We start from the raw sequence: 20,284 nt of genomic DNA, 5'->3' as shown, positions 1-20,284 counted from the left end.
CTTGGAAATATATTACTGTTTCTTCACTGCCACTGGGTCAATATCCTGAAACATACTGCCTGTTGGCATTGTGGGCGTGGCTGCACCAAATGACTTGCAGCAGTTCCAGGAGGCAGCTCACCACCGCCCTCTTAAGGGCAATTGGGAATGGACAATAAATGCTGACCCGCATCCCATGAATGAATGATAAAATTATCCCAGCTAGGAAATCCAACATTCATTCAGATCTGCTTGGAGTGTCTTTGCTGCTGCCTCACACTTATCTCATTTTTTTCTTAGCTCCAGCTCTTCCAGTTCACTGACAGGGAAAAGCTGCAAAATTTTATTGCTGAACATATATGCTGTGTAAGTACTTCCCTGTGTTAGCAAATGAAAGTATATTGCAGCTTATTGCCTTAGGTTAATATAAGACCAAAACCTTTGAAGTATGATGGCCATTGAATGCTTACAACACCTATTTATGTAGGACATTTGACATCACAAAATACTTCAGGGTGTTTCATATGAGTTTAATCAATAGCTTGCTGGGAAATTGGTTAGCACAGTTGGCTGGACTTGTTACTAATGCCTAACAGTGCAGGTTCAATTCCTGTGCTAGCTGAGGTTATTATGAAGGCTCCATCTTTTCAAACTTGTCCCTTTTTGGAGATGTGGTGTTCCTCAGGTTATACTGCTTCCAGTTGACTCTCTCACTCAAATGAAAGAGTGAAACTATGGTGACTGCTAATCATTACAGCATAGGAAATAGGAGCAGGAGAAGACCATTCAGCCAATCAAGTGTCCTCTGCCATTCAGAGAGATTATGGCTGATCACCTACCTCCTCACTTTGCATCCTCACTATCCTGATATCCCATAATGTCCTCAGTATCCTGGAATTTCTGAGTTGGAGACAGAAAGTTCATGACTGAACTTTCCAGACCTCTGGAGTCAACAATTCCAAAGACCTGTTCCCCTCTAGTGAAGAAAGTCCTCCTCATCTCAGTCTCAGATGACTTGCCCCTCATTCTGAGACTGTGCCACCCTGGTCCTGGACTCACCAGCTAAGGGCACTCGTTTTTTGAGGGTGGTACTTGTGTCCTCATCCTGATACTGAAAATCCTCGCCTTCTTGTCCTACGAATTCAGGTACATCGGTACATAATTCTTCGAAGTTTGCATCACATTGCAGGGCTGTGTGCCAGGAGCAGGCAGGTGGAACTGGTTTAGTTTGGGATTATGTTTGGCATGGACTGAATCCCATGGGTTGGGTTCAGGCTCAAGGGTGAATCTTTAATTTGACTGAAGGTTAGACCGAAGGGTCCTTAAAGTTCAATATTGTCCTTCTTTACTTGCAATTTCAGTGGAGACATAAATTCACTAATTAACTTAAAGCTTTTGGTAAAGTGTCAGAAATGAAGAATTCCAAACCAACAGATCAAAGAATTCGTTAGCGCATAGACTGATCCAACACAAATACAAGAGCGGTATCTGCAGGTATGAAAGAGTTGTGATTTTTGACTCTAATTTCCTGTCTGATTAGTTTACAGGTGAAGGAAGTCATGCAGTCATTCTGTTCATCTACAGTTTACTCTTGTCAAGGACCCTGGAAAGGTAAGAGAGTTCAAGAGTTTGAAAGTAATGTGGGATCCAAATCTTTCAAATGTACTGCAGGGTCTCTACACAAGGCATTGCAGTGTTTAATTTATCAAGGCTGCACAGATTATCGTTCAGGACAAGAAATATTCATGGACAGAAGAGAAAACTGGACGTGCAGTGTAAACTTAATTGCGAGCATCTCCAACAGGCCCAGTTGGAAGCCAAGCTCAATAATAGAAGGAAACTCAACCTTTCAATTCACTGACCTTTTCAAATATCACCTCACCAAACCAAACCCCAACTATAACCAAAACCCCAAACATAACCTAACACTAACCCCAACCCCAACGATAACCAAAACCATAACCCTAACCCTAGCCCTAGCTTTTTTCAAATATCTGCTCCCCAACCAAAACCCCAACCTTAACCCTAACCCTAACCCTAACCCCAAACCTAACCCACCATAACCATAAATCCCAACCTTAACCCTAACCCTAACCTTTTTCAAATATCACCTCCACAACACAAACCCCAGCCACACCCCAAATCCAAAACCTAACATTTTCAAATAAAGCCTACCCAGCAGCAACCCTGACCCGAATCCCAATCCTAACCCTAACCCTAATCCCAACCCTAATCCTATCCCTTCTCCCAATCCTAACTCTAACCCATACTCTAATCCCAACCCTAATCTTAATCCCAATCCAACCCTAACCCCATTCTAGCCTGAACCCTAACACTAATCCCACCCCTAACCCTAACCCTAATCTCAATCCTAACTCCAGCCCTAACCTTAATCTCAATCCTAACCTTAACACTGATCCCAATCCTAACTCTAACCCTAGCACAACGGTAACCCTGACCCGGACCCTAACCCACCTTTTCAAAAAGCATCTCCCTAAGACTAACCCTAATCCCAACCCTAAACCTAACCCTAACCCAAATCCTAATGCTGTCCCTAATCCTAATCGTAATCCTAATTCTAACCCAACCGCTAACCCTGACCCTGACCCTAACGCACCTTTTCAAATATCATCTCCCTAACCCTGACCCTAGCCTTAACCCTAACCCAAAACCTAACCTAAACCCAACCCCAACACCAACCTTAACCCTAACCCAATGGCAGGACATGTGGATTTAAGCAATAGACTCTCTAATCACTCCAAATTTCATAGTTTTCAAGTGGAAGAAAGTCATCCTTGGTCCAGAGGAACTGATCAAGAGAAGACAATGTCCTATCCACGTTAACTGTGTAAGATGATGTTTCTCATATAGTTCAGCACAATAGTGTATGGAAGTACCATGCCACAGAGCTTTAGGACAGGATTCACATTTGGAGTACCATGAACAGTTTTGGTCCCCTTATTTAATGAAAGATATTTTATTAGAGGCAGTTCAGAGAAGGGTCACCAGGATGATCCCTGGTATGGAGGGACTGTCTTATGAGCGAAGTTTAACCGGGTTTGGACTCTAGTCACTGGAGTTTAGAGGAATGAGTGGTGCGCTTGTTGAACCATGTACGACTTTTAAAGGAAAACTCAGTCGGCTTGGCAGCATCTTTGGAGAGAAGGCCCGTTAATATCTCGGGTCCAGTGACCCTTTTCCAGAACATTCTGAAGAAGAGTCACTTGACCCGAAACGTCAACTCTGGTTTCTCTCCACAGATACTACCAAACTGAGTTTTCCCAGCAATTTCTATTTTTGTTTCTGATTTCCAGTATCTGTAGTTCGTTGTTTTCTGTTCAGGATTCTTAAGGGACATGAGAAGGTAAATGCTGAGAGAATATTTCTCCTCATGGGAGAGTCTAGGACCAGAGGGCATAGTCTCTGAATAAAGGGACACCAGTGTAAGCCTGCGATGAGGAGGAATTTCTTCTCTCTGAGGGTTGTGAGTCCTCAGAACTCCTTTCCATAGAGAGCTGTGGGGGCAGAGTCCTTGTGTGTATTTAAGGCTGAGATAGAAAGATTCCTCATCAGTAACGGATTCAAGGGTTACAAGGAAAATATAGGAAAGTGGATGTGAGAAATGTTGAATCAGCCATGATTCTATTGAATGATGGAACTGGTTTGAGAGACTAAATAACCTGCCCCTGCTTTTACTTCTTATGGTCTTACAGTCTAAGAAACCAAAGGCCAAATGTTATGGCATTATGCTTTCATTGGGATGCATTAGGAACAGTGGAAAAGGAAATGTTTACATTTAAGTCACTCAATTTTTCTGCATCCTTCTTTAACCCTCTCTTCCCATAAGGTGCAGCAAGTCTCTCTTCCTTCATCAGATTTATAAAGTGATGAACAATGGTACAGCTTATAACAACAGTAACTGTTTCCTGGTTCTATTCACACCCTCTCCTTTCGTCCATTTCAATCAATTTCCCAGAAGTGTAAACAATTTATTAAACTGCTGAACATGGAGTGTGTTAGGTTGGATTGAGTTGAGTGGTATTGTCTTAGATTGGGGTTGAGTTGTATTGGTTTGTGTTGGTTTGGGTGGCATTGGGGTAAATTGTGTTGAATTGGGTTGTGTTAGGTTGGGTTGGGTTGGGATTGGGTTGAGTTGTGTTCTGTTGGATTGGGGTTGAGTTGTGTTGGTTTGGGTTGCGCTGGTGTGAGTTGTATTGGGTTGGGTTGTGTTAGGTTGTGTTGGATCAGGTTGAGTTGAGTTGTATTGAGTTGGGTTGGATTGTGTTGGTTTCAGTTAGGTTAGGTTGAGTTGTGTTGTGTTGTGTTGTTGGATTGTGTTGATTTGTGCTGAGTTGAGTTGTTTGCTTTCTGATATATTGTCCTTTTTGCAGGCTCTATACTGATATGGACAATACAACCTCTCACCTCTTGCAGCTGAGTCTGGGAAATTTCATCTGCACACAAGTAAGAATTAATATTTTAAACTATATGTTTCTTAAAAATAAAAATCTGGTGGAGTCCACATCATAACTTGTACCGTGTCCTGTTTAAACCGGTTCTCGTTTACCTGATTAGTCTGGCAACACTTCAGTTTTGAATTCCTAATCCTTGTGCTCAAATCACTGTACATTCTCACTTTTGCCAGCCTCTGTAAACTCCACCAACCTTACAAAGCCCTGAGAGCTCTGCACTTCTCCAGTCCTGACCTTTTGCACACGCTTGATTTGCACCATTGGCTGTTCTCTCGGCTGCTTAAACTACAGGTTATGGATTTCCTTCCCAGAGGTGTTCAAGAGGACATTAGATGGTTTCTTGGATAGAAATACAATGCAGGGATACAGAGAAAGGGCAGGGGATTGGGCACCAAGTAACAGAACTAATGTAGGTCTGGTGGGCCGAATGGCCTCCTTCAGCACCAGAATATTTCTGTCATTCTGTGAAACTCACCACTTCTTGATCTCCTTTTCTTCTTCAGACATTCCATAAAATCTTCATTTTTGCCTGTCCTAAAACTTCCTTAAGCTGGAGTCAAATGATAACACTCTTGTGATATGTGGTAATGTTATAAACAGCTAAAAAGCTTACCTACAGTAAGTTTCTAGGTTAGACACACAGAAAATTGGAGCTGGAGCAGGCCATTCAGCCCATTGAGCCTGCTCTGCCATTCAATATGATCATGGCTGATCATCCAACTTAATACCCTGTTCCTGCTTTCTCCCCATGCCCTTTGATTCCTTTAGCCCAAGATCTATATGTATAGGATGTTTCAACCACCTCAGTCCGGTTGGAGTCCTGGAAATAAAATGGTAGTGTGTAACTTACACTACTATCCAATTCTACCCTTCACCTTCAAAAAGAAACCATCATTTTAAAAATCTTTCCATGCTGTTTCATCTCTGTTTTGTATCATCCTTTTAGGCCCTCATAAACCTCATGCTCACTGGGAGAGCTAGTCCGAATGTTTTCAATGGAGACCTTCAATATGATAACCAAGGTGTCCTGCTTAAAGAACCAAAGCATGGAGTCCTTGCCCGAAGTGATGTGGGGTATCTCTACTGGAACAGGCATGAGCTAGAACATGAGAGGCTCCCACAGGTACCTTACTGTGCTTTTTAAAAAATTTTCTGAGGCTGCAAAGGTGGGACTGTGTCAGATTTGTCCAAAATCACCAAGCTGGTTATTTCCATGAAAGCCAGCAAGATTGAACAGGAGTGAGATATCCGCTACTCCACATAAAAGGTTGTTAGCAAATGCTTTCCAGCTCCCGATGTCTTCCCCATGGCCATTTAATTGGCTGGAGGTATGCTTTCTACATCTACTAGGCAAGGATGCCCTACCTGGGAAAGCTGTGGATCAATCCATTTGTCAACAGCCCTCTAGCTCAAGAGCACCATCACGGGCACTGACCACTGCTGGAACTACAACTAGTGTCGGGACAAAAGATGAGCACAAGAGTTCCTTTGCTTTATTATTGTCACATTTACCTAGGTACAATGATAAGTTCTGTTTGCGTGCAGGACAGGCAGATCATACCATACAAAGTGCATTAGGGTAATAGAAAAAGAGGGAAGAATACAATATTATAGCTCCAGACAAGGTGCGTAAAGATTGAAATCAACGTTAAATTTAAAACCTGAGAGGTTCATTAAGAAGTCTGATAAAAGTGGGGAAGAAGCTGTTCTTGAATCAGCTGGGTGTGGCATGGTGGTTCAGTGGTTAGCACTGCAGCCTCCCAGCACCAGCGACCCAGGTTTGATTCCTGCCTTGGGCGACTGTGTGTGTGGAGTTTGCATGTTCTCCCGTGTCTGTGTGGGTATCCTCTGGTTTCCTCTCACAATCCAAAGATCTGCAGGTCAGGTGAATTGGCCATGCTCAATTCCCCATAGTGTTAGGTGCCTTAGTCAAGGGTAAATGTAGGGAAATCGGTCTGGGTGGGTTACTCTTCGGAGGGTCGGTATGGACTTGTTGGGCTGAAGGGCCTGTTTCCATACTGTAGGGAATCTAATCTAAATGTGTTTAAGCTTTTGTATCTGGATGGGCTAAGAGGCCTGGGGCAGAGAGAGGGGAATTGACCAAATACTTGGCAGATCTGGTAGCATCTGTGGTGAGAGAAACAGAGTTAACAGAACTCATTCTGAAGAAAGGTCACTGACCTCAAAACATTAACTCCACAGATCTGCCAGACCTGCTGAGTTTCTCCAGCAATGTCTGTTTTTCTTTAAGAAAGGGTCCTAGCTGTTTTGTAGCATGTACAACCTGCACTATTTCAAGAGGGCAGCTCATCAGCACTCTCTCAATTGGGACAATAAGGGATGGGCAATGAAGGCTGAAATGATGCCCAAGTCTTGTATGTATAAAGTCCATGAGGCTTTGTAAGATTGGATGTTATCATGGTTACTGTTGGGACACAACCTGTTCGTCTGCACTACCAGGAGAAGAAATCTTCTTTCACTTCACTTTTTGTAAGCTTCATAAAGGAACACAGAAACAGGCCACTCAGACAGAGCTGGTCTTTAAGCTTCACACCCTCCTCCATTGTTCTTCATCAAACCCAGCTGCAAATTTTATTCTCTCACTGGATGGTCAGTATCACCGACTAGACCAGCACTTGCTGCCTGTCCTGAATTGAGCTGGTCATTGACTTCAGGAAACGGAATGGGGGGCCCACCCCTGTCTTCATCAATGGAGCTGATCTGGAGATGGTCAAGTTTCAATGAGTGATGATCACCAACAATCTGTCCTAGTCCACCTACGCTTATGTAATGGTCAAGAAAGCACAACAATATCTCTACGTCCTCAGGAGGCTAAGGAAATTCAGCATGTACACAAGGACTCTTAACAATTTTTATAGATGAACTATAGAAAGCATCCTACCAGTACATCACACAAACCAGCCTTCCATCCATTGACTCCATCTGTACTTCCCACTGCCTCAGGAAAGCAACAAACATAATCAAAGATGCCTCCCACCCCGGTTATACTCTCTACCACCTGTTCCATTGGGCAGATGATATAAAAGTTTGAATATGTGTATGAATAGATCCAAGAACAGTTTGTTCCCTTGCTGTGACCAGACTTTTTGAATGAACATCTCAAACATTAATTCTGATCTCTCTCTCTCTCTCTGCACCTTCTCTGTGGCTGTAATACTGTATTCTGCACGCTGTTCTGCTATCCTGATGCATTTTGTATGGTACGATCTGCCTGAAAGGCATGCAAAACTACACTTTTCACTGTATCATGGTTCATGAGAAAACAACAATAAATCAATCAATAATTTCTCTTGAGAAAGTATTGAAGATGCAATGTCATGATCTGCTGCCGTCTCTGGGGCTTTGGGGTCTGGTAGGGAGAAGAGTTCCAGGATTTTTGCCTCATTCCTTTCTCCCTCATCTAGCCATCCTGCCTCTCCTTCAGACCATCAGTACCTTTCACTGGAACTAGTCCTGAGATAGCAAGTTCCACATTCTAACCATCTGCTTAATCAAAGCATTCCTCCCACCTTTTAGAACATAGAACATAGAAAAAATACAGCGCAGTACAGGCCCTTTGGCCCTCCATGTTGCGCCGATCCAAGCCCACCTAACCTACACTAGCCCACTATCCTCCATATGCCTATCCAATGCCCGTTTAAATGCCCATAAAGAGGGAGAGTCCACCACTGCTACTGGCAGGGCATTCCATGAACTCCATTTACTCACGACTTGCTGAGGAACTCTTTAGATCATGATTTGTTGGGCCCTGAAATTATTTGTGAGACCTTTGCACATAAATAACCAGACCAGACAGGATATTCTGTAGATGATATTGCATTTCAGGTACCAACAGTTTCTTAAAGAATTAAGCAATGAGGTTTTAAAGCTATGTACTTAGTGATGCACAATGTTGCTTTGTGGATCAGTTCCAGTGTAACTGGAGCCTCTTGGATGTAGTTAATGGCATATTTATGTTACAGAGCTGTTAGGATACTCTGCACACAGTTTATCAAAGGTCACAATCACAAATTATTCCTACACAGTTATATAAACTGTGCCCTGATAGCTCTGATAATTCCTTAATGCAATTCTTTCAATACAGGGCTATAAACAGAGAAACTACGCTGTTGACATTTCTGATCAGGGAAAGGTCAAAGCCTTGTAGCAACATTGTGTAGAGCATTATCATAAGCCTCTCATTTGATGTGATAGCTATCTCAGTGGAATGGTATTCTATAGCCCCAGGTTAATGTTTCACTCATGGGGATTCAAGCCTCACCGTGGAAAATAGGGACATTTGAATTAAATGAAATCTGGAATTTCAAAAAAGTTGGTTTAATGGAAACCATGCATTGTTTGCCATTCAAGTTTAGGGAGGCAATGGCTTGGTGGTATTTTTGCTGAATTATTAATCTAGAGACCCAGAGAATGTTCTGGGGACCCAGGTTTGAATCCTGCTACAGCAGATGGTGAAATTTGAATTCAATTTTTTTTAAAGATCTGGAATTATGAGTCCATGACCATAAATCCGTTGTCAGTTATTGGAAGAACCCATTTGGTTCACTAATCCCCTTTAGGGAAGGAAACTGCCATCCTTACCTGTCTGGCCTACATGTGACTCCAGACCCACAGCAAAATTATTCCTGATGAAGGGCTTTTGCCCGAAACGTCGATTTCGCGTATTCCTGATAAAGGGCTTTTGCCCGAAACGTCGATTTCGCTGCTCGTTGGATGCTGCCTGAACTGCTGTGCTCTTCCAGCACCACTAATCCAGAATTTGGTTTCTAGCATCTGCAGTTATTGTTTTTACCACAGCAAAATTGTTGACTCTTACATGCTCTCTGGGTAATAAATGCTACCTAGCCAGCAAAGCCCTCGTCCCATGAGTGAATTTTTAAAAAAGTTGGTCCACTAATGAACTTTCAAGCTTAGAGGAGTGTCCGTCTTCTATATAAGAGAATTTGCTATCCTTACCTGGACTGACCTAATCCAACTCCAGACCCACAGAAATATGGCTGACTCTTAACTACCCATTGGTCTAAGTAAATAATGAATGAAGGTTCTGCCAATGATGCCCAATCCCATCTAAAAACTTTAAAAAGTGTGATAAATAAAGTGGGCATGGATCAGTTGAGCCAAGTCTTATGTTTCTGTGTTGCACTGCGTGACTTTTATGATGATCCGTGGGAAAGGAGACTGCTAATTTTCTTGGTATCTGTAATTGATCACGACCAGGCAGTAACCATGGAAATGTGCAATCTCACTTAGCTGTAGAAGTTACCAAATTATCAGGAGCCTTTTTTGGAAGCTTCCACATTGAGAACTCAATTTGTCTAACTGTCAAATTAATGCAGTGAGATTTTATAATGCATTTGAACTGTAAAGCATATGACATGTCTATACCAGATCTGAAGGTATTAGCCTTGATTTGTTTGTGTTGCTACAATTGTTCCGAGTGTGCTTATACAAATTTGCTTACAATTGTTGCTCACTGTGCCTGCATGGTAAAGATTGGATGTGGGCATGAAGAAAAGTTAATAAACTGTAGAGATAGCTAGAAACCTGAGCGAGAACATGGACTCACCATCTCAAGACATTGTGAATAAATTCTGCTGCACAGTTCTGTCATCTCTGTGTACCTCCAAGTCGTAATCTTATACAACTGTTTAAAAATTCTAACCTTGTACCCCACTAACCCCTGAATGAAAATTATTTTTTTCTCCCCAGCTGAATAAACCAGGGATATTGTCCCTATTCACTTTCGACTTAAGGGGAGATTTAGATTAGATTCTCTACAGTGTGGAAACAGGCCCTTTGGCCCAACCAGTCCACACTGACCCTCCGAAGAGTAACCCACTCCCCTCTGACTAATGCATAGCCAAATCACCTGATCTGAACATCTTTGGACTGTGGGAGGAAACCCATGCAGACACAGGGAGAACGTGCAAACTCCACACAGACAGTTCCCAGGCTGGAATTGAACCTAGGACCCTGGTGTCGTGAGGCAGCAGTGCTTACCACTGAGCCACTGTGCCACCCTTCATTCAAATCATTCAAAATTCTAGAGAGTCTTGATTGAGTAAATTCAGGAGAAAAGTTTAGATCTTTTAATGTTGCATGTCAGCAATTTGAGTATAATGTAGGTGTGGATTTCCGCTGGAAACACCTCAGATAGGTTCACTACCACCTAATCTTCTTGTTGGTGTTAGTTGAGGTACTGGCTGCATTTAGGGAAGGATGGCCACAGAGTGGTTCATGTAGAACTAGTTTCTGACTTGATTAAACTGTGTTGTTTTATTATGTTTTACTTAGTTGCTAGTTACAATATGTCTAACATTCGCACTGCACAAATGCCAGGCAAGATCATCTCCACCTAGAGACAATCTAACCACTACCCCTTGACATTCAATGGCATTACTGAAACCCCATTATCCTAGAGGTTACCACTGGCCAGAAGTAGAACTGGACTCACTAGATAAACACAATGGCTACAAGAGCAGATTAGAGGCTAGGAATACTGCATGGGGAACACACTTCCTGACTCCCCAAAGCCTGTCCAACATCTACAAGTCACAAGTCAGGAGTGTGATGGAATACTTTCCACTTGCCTGAATGAATGCAGGCCCAACAACACTCAAGAAGATTGACACCATCCAAGACAAACCAGCCAGCTTGATTGGCCCCACGTTCACAAGCATCCATTCCCTCCATCACTGATGCTCAGTAGCCACAGTGTATACTATCTATAAGATGCTTTGCTAACAAAGATCCCTCAACTGTGCCTTCCAAACCCATGACCACTTCTATTTAGAAGCACAAGGGCAGCAGACACATGAGAACACCATCATCTTTTAGTTCCCTTCCAAGCCACTCACCATCCTGACTTGGAAATACATCACCAGTCCTTCACTGTGGCTGGGTCAAAATCCTGGAATTCCCTCCCCAATGGCCTTGTGGGTCAACCTATACCTGATGGACTGCAAGGTTCAAGAAGGCAGCTCACCCCCACCTTCTCAAGGGCAAGTTGAAACAGCACCAACCTCACAGGGGTGAACAAAAATAAATTAAAAATTGTCTCTGTAAGACATCAGACTCAAATGAACAATAAACAGACATTGCTACTTGAACTACATGATTTTAACAGTAGGAACAAACATTTAGAATTTTTCTGCTACTTTTGTGAACACATAACCAATCCTAGGCCTAAAGATTAACTCTTCCCATAAACCATCCTTTACATCTGGATAGGCAGATGCAAATGATGGGTTATGGGAAGAGCTAATCTGGATAGGCAGAGCTTAAATCTTTCCAGTACGAAGTGCCTCATATTGTCCACTAGCAGGAGGGTTGGTGACCAAAGGAAAACTTTTTAATTCACTCGTGGGACACCCAGTGACAGTGAAGGAGCGACAATGTATTTCCAAGTCAGGATGGTGAGTGGCTTGGAGGAGAACTTAAAGATGATGGTGTTCCCATGTAACTGCTGCCCTTGTCCTTTCAGATGGAAGTGGTTGTGGGTTTGGAAGTTGATGTCTCGGGTCATTGGCAACGTCAGCAGTGCATTTTGTAGATAGTGGACACTACTGCTACTGAGTATCGGTGGTGGAGGGAGTGGATGCTTGTGGATGTGGGCCAATCAGGTGGGCTGCTTTGTCCTGGATGGTGTCAAGCTTCTTGAGTGTTGTTGGAGCTGCACCCATCAGGCAAGTGGGGAGTATTCCAACTTGACACATAATTTTAAGATAATTGGCATAAAAAAGGGGAGATGAGGAGTCAACTATTTTACACATGTGGAATACACAACCTAAAAGGCTGGTCATGATGTAGAGGTGCTGGCATTGTACTGGGGCAGATAAAGTTAAAAATCACTGTGTTATAGTCTGACAGGTTTATTTGAAAACAGAAGTTTTTGGAGCCACGGTCCTTCTTCAAGTGTTCTTCGGAAATCTTGTGTTTTCAAATAAACTTATTGGACTATAACAAAGTGTTGTGTGATTTTTGACTACAAGGGTAGTTTCAATAGTAGCTTTTAAAAGGAAATTGGATATATTTTTGGAAATCATACATTAAAATGCCTGTGAGGGAAAAAACAGAGGCTGAACTTTACAGCTCCCTTCTGACGGAAGGTACAAACAGTATGGTTCACGTATTTCTCCAACTGAGCTGTCCACTCCCTCACACCCCCCACCATGACCTTCTGGGTAGTAAATAAGGCCTAGAGCAGTCTGCCTGCTTTTGTCTCAATTGAGACCCTTAAGTAGCCAATTGTTGGCCACTAAAGAGATGCTTGCTGCCCTTATCTCTGTTTTCCAGGTAGTCAGATGAAGTTGGGAATGAAAGTGAGAGTCAGAGAGATATACAGCACAGAAACAGACTCTTCGATACAATTTTTTTTTAATTTCAAAAATATACTTTATTCATAAAATACTTTGATGATCTGTACAACTGGACATGCCATACGTATGTAAACATTCCATTTGTTTGCATACCGAAACAGAGTAATCATCCCTATTTACAGGTCGGTACAATTACATTTTTAACTGAGGTGTCAGCAGAGCCCAAATGACTGCGTGGGCCCCCTGTTCTTCTTTAGGCAGGCAGATCTTACACGGTGGTCTTTCCCCACCGCGCCTTGGTGGCAGCTGCCCCAAGCTTCAGCGCGTCCCTCAACACGTGGTCCTGGACCATGGAATGTGCCAGTCTGCAACACTCAGTCGGGGTCAATTCCTTCAGCTGGAAGATCAAAAGGTTTCAGACCGCCCAGAGAGCGTCCTTCACCGAGTTGATGATCCTCCAAGCACAGTCGATGTTCGTCTCGGTGTGCGTCCCAGGGAACAGGCCGTATAGCCCGGAGTCCCGCATCACGGCGCTGCTCGGGACGAACCTCGACAAACACCACTGCATTCCTCTCCAGACTTCTTCTACGTAGGCACATTCCAGAAGGAGGTGTGTGACAGTCTCGTCCCCCCCGCAGCCGCTTTGAGGGCAGAGTGCGGTGCGGCTGAGAGTCCGGGTGTTCATAAAGGATCTCACAGGCAGAGCCCTTCTCACCACCAGCCAAGCCACGTCTTGGTGCTTGTTGGAAAGTTCTGGCGATGAGGCATTCTGCCAAATGGCTTTGACAGTCTGCTCAGGGAACCGCTCGACAGGATCCGCCCTCTCCTTTTCCCAAAGGGTCTCAAGGACACTACGTGCTGACCACTTCCTGATGGACTTGTGGTCAAAGGTGTTTTTCTTCATAAACTTCTCCACGAAGGACAGGTGATATGGAACGGTCCAACTACTCAGAGCATTCCGTGGCAGCGAGGCCAGGCCCATCCTTCGCAACACCGGGGACAGGTAGAACCTCAGTACGTAGTGACACTTGGTGTTTGCGTACCGGGGATCCATGCACAGCTTGATGCAGCCACACACAAAGGTGGCCATCAGAGTGAGGGTGGCATTGGGTGTATTTTTTCCCCCGTTGCCCAGATCTTTTTACAGCGAGTCCCTTCGGACCCGCTCCATCTTTGACCTCCATATAAACTGGAAGATGGCCCGGGTGACTGCAGCGGCACAGGTTCTGGGAATAGGCCAGACCTGCGCCACATATAATTGCAATGACAGTGCCTCACACCTGATGACCAGGTTTTTTCCAGCGATGGAGAGCGACCGTAGCTTCCATCTGCCCAGTTTCTGCCTCACCTTGCTGATACGCTCCTCCCAAGACTTGGCGCACGCCCCAGCCCCCCCGAACCAAATACCCAGCACCTTCAGGTGGCCAGTCCTGACGGTGAAGGGGATCGAGGATTGGTCGGCCCAGTTCCCGAAGAGCATGGCCTCGCTCTTGCCTCGGTTTACCTTGGCCCCCGAGGCCCGTTCAAACTGGTCACATATGTACATGAGTCTGTGCACAGACAGTGGATCCAAGCAGAAAACGGCAACGTCATCCATGTACAGGGAGGCCTTAACCTGCAGGCCCCCGCTGCCAGGAATAGTCACCCCTCTCAGGCTCGCATCCTTCCTGATGAACTCGGCAAATGGCTCTATGCAGCACACAAGCAAGGCAGGAGAGAGAGGGCAGCCCTGCCTGACTCCAGATCTGACTGGGAAGCTATCTGATTCCCACCCATTGATTGAGACTGCACTGACAATGTTGGTGTAGAGCAGTCTGATCCAATTGCAGATTCCCTCCCCAAAGCCTATTTTGGAGAGAACATCTCTCATATACCTGTGTGATATCCTGTCAAAGGCTTTCTCCTGGTCCAGGCTGATCAGGCAGGTGTCCAATCCTCTTCGATCCAACTTGTCCATGCCAACCAGATATCCTAACCGAATCTAGTGTGGTGGGAGAATGTGGAAATCCCAGCAGTGTAACCTGACGGGGCCTCATGGAGAGTGTCTTTGTCATGGGCTCATCATCAAATTCTGCCAAGGGGATTGGATAGTCCCTTTGAAGAACTGCCACAGATATGATGGATAATTTCTTGCCCTGTATGCTCCAATGAGCTATCAAAATACAATTTGCTTTGCCTGCATCAGAATACCATGTGACCTGGAAGTAGCACAGGCTCTTCTCCAATTTTTCCTGGTTATGTTCAGGTTTCCTGTAACACTGGGGAAGAATGAATCACTATTGAGAAACTAGATAGGCCAGGACTTCTTTCCCTGGATCGCGGGAGCCCATGGGGTCCTTATAGGGGTTTATAAAATCATGAGAAGCATGGATAGGGTGAATAGACAATGTCTTTTCCCTAGGGTAGGGGAATCCAACACTAGAGGGCATAAGTTGAAGGTGAGAGGGGCAAGATTTAAAAGGGACCAGAGGGGCAACTTTTTCACAGAGAGTGTGATTCATTTGTGGAATGAACTTCCAGAGGAAGTGGTAGATACAGCTACAGTTATAATATTTAAAAGATATTTGGACAGGTAAGTGAACAGGATAGGATATAGTCGGCATGGATGGGTTTGTTCAAAAGGTCTGTTTCCGTGCTGTATGATTCAATTTAACTGTTTCAAACAATCGCTGGTCCACAGGTCAGGGAATGCAGTCAAAATTAAACCAACAAAGAAAACTCATCCTTTAATCTGTAACACAGTGGATTAATGTTTAGAGTGGTTCCTGCAACTGATTGTGGTTTATTTGGCAGGTTGGAAGCATGTTAAAAACTCCCAAGCTCCCGATATGGCTGTGCAACATCAATGACACTTCCAGTGTGCTGTTCAACACCAATCGACTCCTCTTGTCTGACTGGAGGATGGAGCATCTCTTCGATCTGTATTTTTACAGTGGCCAGCCATCGCAGACAAAGACCATCACCCTAACAATTGGTACACATTTTCAAACTGAATATACAAATGATCATTTGGCTCCATGCTAGCAGTCTGCATTAGACAATTGTGAGCTCACCTCTTACTCCTGTAACTTCACACACATCCTGACTTGGAAATATATAACTGTTCCTTCACTGTAACTGGGTCAAAATCCTGGAATTCTCTCCCTAAGGGGATTGTGGGTCTACCAACAGTACACAGACTGCAGCAGTTCAAGAAGGCAGCTCACGATCACATTCTCAAGGGCAATGAGGGATGGGCAATAAATGCTGGCCCACCAGCGATGCCCACATCCCATGAATTTTTTTAAAAATAAGATCTAGGCTGACACTTTAGCCCAGAAAGTGGGGTGCTCGAAAAGCACAGCAGGTCAGGCAGCATCTGAGGAGCAGTAGAATTGATGTTTTGGGCTGGGGGTGTTGAGAGATAAATGGGAGTGGGGTGGGGCTGGGGGAAGGTAGCTGAAAATGTGATAGGTAGATAAAGGGGGGGGTAGAAGGTGATTGGTTGGAGAGGTGAATGGATGGGAAGGTGATGGACCATTCAAGAGGGCGGTGCCGAGTTGGAGGCTTGGGACTGGGATACGGTGGAAAATGAAGAAACTGGTGCAATCCACATTAATCCTGTGTGGTTGCAGGGTCCCAAGGTGGAAAATGAGGTGTTCTTCCTCCAGGTGTCGGGTGGTAAGGGTTTGGCGATGGGGAAGGCCCAGGAACTGCATGTCCTTGGAGAAGTGGGAGGGGAGTTGAAGTGTTCAACCACAGGGCAGTGGGGTTGGTTGGTGCCTGTTACCCACCCTTAATCTCTTTATTTCTAACTGCCGCTGTGACATTGACCACCTCAACCTGTCCACCCCCCTCAAGCACCCCAACCTCCTGCCCTCACAACACGCAGCCGTCCATTCCCTCCGCTCCAACCTCAACCGCACCATCAAACCCGCAGACAAGGGGGGGAGCACAGTGGTGGTTTGGCGCACCGACCTCTACACCGCTGAAACCAGGCGCCAACTTGCAGACACTACTGCCCTCTCAACCACATCCTTACCTCCCATCACCAAACCATCATCTCCCAGACCATCCACAACCTCATCACCTCTAGGGATCTCCCACCACAGCCTTCAACCTCATTGTCCGTGAACCTCGCACTGCCCGTTTCTACCTCCTACCGAAGATTCACAAACTTGACTTCCCCGGTCGACCCATTGCCTCACTGAACTCATCTCTGCATACCTTGGCACCGTCCTGTCTCCCTTAGTCCAGGAACTCCCCACTTATGTTCGGGACACCACCCACACCCTTCACCTCCACCAAAACGTTTGTTTCCTGGCCCCCAATGCCTCATCTTCAACATTAACATCCAATCCCTGGACATCCGCCACAATGAAGGCCTTCCACTGACACCCTCATCTGCCTGGCTGAACTGGTCCTCACCCTTAACAACTTCTCCTTCCAATCCTTCCACTTTCTACAAACCAAAGGGCACCTGCATGGGACCCAGCCAAGACTGCCTCTTTGTCGGGTACTTGGAACAGTCCATCATCTGCAGCTACACCAGCACCACCACCGCTCTCACCCCCCCCGACCTGTTCCTCCATTACATCAATGACTGTATTGGCGCTACCTCGTACTCCCACGAGGAGGTTAAACACTTCATCAACTTCACTAACACCTTTCACCCCAACCTCAAATTCACCTGAACCACGTAGACACCTCCCTCCCTTCCTAGACCTCTCCTTCTTCATCTTCAGCGACCAACTAACCACGGACACCCACTACAGGCCCACTGACTTCCACAGCTATCTAGATTAACCTTCTCCCACCCTACCTCCTGTAAAAATGCCATCTCTTATTCCTAATTCCTCTACCTCCACCACAAATGTTCCCAGGATGACCAATTCCATCTTAGAAAATATCAAATGACCTCCTTCTTCAAAGATCGCAATTTCCCTTCCCACGTGGTCGATAATGCCCTCCAGTACATCTTCTCCACTCTTCGCACCACTGCCCTTGAACCCCAACCTTCCCAATGCAACAAGGACAGAAAATCCCTAGTCCTCACCTTCCACCCCACCAACCCCTGTAGACATCGCATTATCCTCTGCCACTTCCGCCACCTACAAACAGATCCCACCATCAGACATATATTTCTCTCCCCACCCCTATCAGTGTTCTGGAGAGACCATTCCTTCCGCGACTCCCTCGTCAGATCCAGGCTCCACACCAGCCCACACCCCACTGCCGGCACCTTCCCCTGCCACCACAGAAAGTGCAAAATCTGCGCCCAAACCTGCCCTCTTACCTCTGTCCAAAACCACAAAAGATCCTTCCACATCCGACAGAAAGTTACCTGTAACTCCACCAATGTCATTTACTGTATCCATTGCACCCGATGTGGCCTCCTCTACACTGGGGATACAGGACGCCAACTTGTGGATCTTTTCAGAGAACATCTCTGGACACCCACCCAATCAAACCTCCCACCCACCTAATGAGGACTACCTCTCTCGCCTGCAAAACCCCCAGACCTTCCCCTCACTGAGGATGAACATTTAGTCCTCAGCAAAGGCCTCACCTTCATCACTCTACACTCCCGGATTAATGGGTTTGACACTTATTGCGACCTTGAACATTTCTTCTGGCGCCTCCGCCTCCGAGCCCACTTTCTCAATCAGACTCCAGCCCACCCACCGAGAACCACTTCTCTTGCCTCCAACACATCTGCAGTCCTCACTTTCTCCTGGCACTTTAGCACTGCAGGACTATTGAATGCTCTTTCCAATGAGCCGCTATCTGGCCTTGCCAATGGATGTACAAGATCTCACATTTTAAGAAGGGATCCTGGCTGATGTCCATACCTCAAATGGGACCACCAGAACTGATGAACTGTGTCACATCAGTTCTATACCTTTTTCTGTAAGCTGTTTGTGTTATGGACCAGGCCAGACTCCCTCAAAACATTTTCAGAAAACCCCCTAACATATCCATTTGTTTTAAACAGGTGTAATGCAGATATTCTGAGTGGGATGCAGCTGGTCAAACCACTTAGTGTTAAATAGAACAGAATTTACTTACAAGATTACCAAATGAAACACAAACAAAAGAGAATGAAATACATAATAACAACTTATCAGAAAACCCAGCAGATTATCACAACTTAATGATGATGTTCTAAACACTTGCAACAATCCCCATAAACACCCCTTGGCACAAAAGGTAAAATCAAACACAGGGTCTTACAGGAGAGAGATCAGAGAGAGAGAGAGGAGGATCAGCATGGACCTGCTTCTTTGGATCTAGCAACATCACAACTGCCTGCTTTCAGTGAATAGACTGTCAAAAACCAAACCAAACCAAACCAAACCAGAGAAAAGCTGGGCTGGGAGAACTGGCCACTCCCCTTTCATTGTACAAGTTTTCTTTAAGAACTTGAAAGCCTTTTTCCTGAGACACTATCTGTTAGCTATTATCAAACTGGCCCTAAAACCCATCCAACTTGAACTTTTCAGAGTCTGAGTCTTTTACAACATCTCTGAAAATAAAACCAAGGACAACATCGCCTTGTTAAATGGCTAGCATCATCACATTTGCTTCAAACGTTCTTGCATCTTTCACTAATTAGACCTCGCGTGCCTCAGATCTCCTTGCCTCACACTGTCGACAGAATTCTCTAATGTTAATGTTACCCTCTCTTGTAGATACTCACTCTCATCACTGGGAGGATGGGATGCATGAGGAGGAAGGAGATCCTGAGAAAAGGTTCCCCTCGGTAGAAATGACCATTCGCACCAAGTGGGAAGGAGCTGTTATTGACTGGAATGGAACTGTACCCTTTTTCTGAAAGATTCCAGCAAGGGATTCACAGGAGACTGTTAAACAATGATAGTTGACTGACCAACTCTGTTGTATTGGGAAATTGAAGGCTGACAGCACAAGTCTATTATTGTCCATTTACCCCTAGTTCCTTGGGAGTCCCGACAGTGTTCAGTCATATATTTTGTATCGTTACTTGAGCAATTCCAAAGTTATTCATGTTCTCTCAAGCTGTTCTTATTGAAGCATAAATAGAGAGCTCTCTTTCGGTGCTCTTGTGGTGTGGTGATAGTGACCTTGCCTCTAAGTCAGGAGGCTTGGGTTCATGTGCCACCTACTCCAGAAGTGTGTCATTACATGTCTGGGATGGGTTGATTAGAAATAGCTAAGTTGAGAACTTTCTGTGTTGCTGCTAACCCAATAACTAATCTGTTCTGATGACTTGACCAAATGGGCTATATTTAAGGCACAGAGCATCTAAATGCATCTGCCATTAGCTGGACTTGCCTTGCACCCTTCAGCTCAAACAGAAACTCCCCCATCAATAAGTTGAATTTGTGCAGAGAGAAAGGCACAACAAAGGCAACCTGATAAAATAATTCATAGGGATGTACAGCACAGAAACAGACCCTTCGATCCATCTCATCCACGCCAACCAGATATTTTTAATTAATCTGATCCCATTTGCCAGTATTTGGCCCATATCCC

The 20,284-nt window shown here is 44.9% G+C and overlaps 1 protein-coding gene across 1 annotated transcript in view; it reads left to right on the top strand.

Moving 5' to 3' along the window:
• mindy4b (MINDY family member 4B) overlaps window positions 1–20,009 on the top strand; it is a 54,681-nt gene extending 34,672 nt beyond the window's left edge. Inside the window, exons 7-12 of the mRNA XM_072571809.1 lie at window positions 280–345; window positions 1,520–1,590; window positions 4,371–4,443; window positions 5,398–5,574; window positions 15,584–15,764; window positions 19,462–20,009. Of these exons, the coding sequence (XP_072427910.1) occupies window positions 280–345; window positions 1,520–1,590; window positions 4,371–4,443; window positions 5,398–5,574; window positions 15,584–15,764; window positions 19,462–19,604 (711 nt within the window). The 3' untranslated portion in view covers window positions 19,605–20,009. The remainder of the gene's footprint in view (window positions 1–279; window positions 346–1,519; window positions 1,591–4,370; window positions 4,444–5,397; window positions 5,575–15,583; window positions 15,765–19,461) is intronic.
• The last annotated feature ends 275 nt before the right edge of the window (window positions 20,010–20,284 follow it).

Source organism: Chiloscyllium punctatum, chromosome 6 (genome assembly GCF_047496795.1).
Source record: "Chiloscyllium punctatum isolate Juve2018m chromosome 6, sChiPun1.3, whole genome shotgun sequence".
In the NCBI taxonomy this organism is placed as follows: domain Eukaryota; kingdom Metazoa; phylum Chordata; class Chondrichthyes; order Orectolobiformes; family Hemiscylliidae; genus Chiloscyllium; species Chiloscyllium punctatum.
Note: the sequence above shows the minus strand (reverse complement) of the source record. Positions and strands in the feature narration are given on the sequence as shown.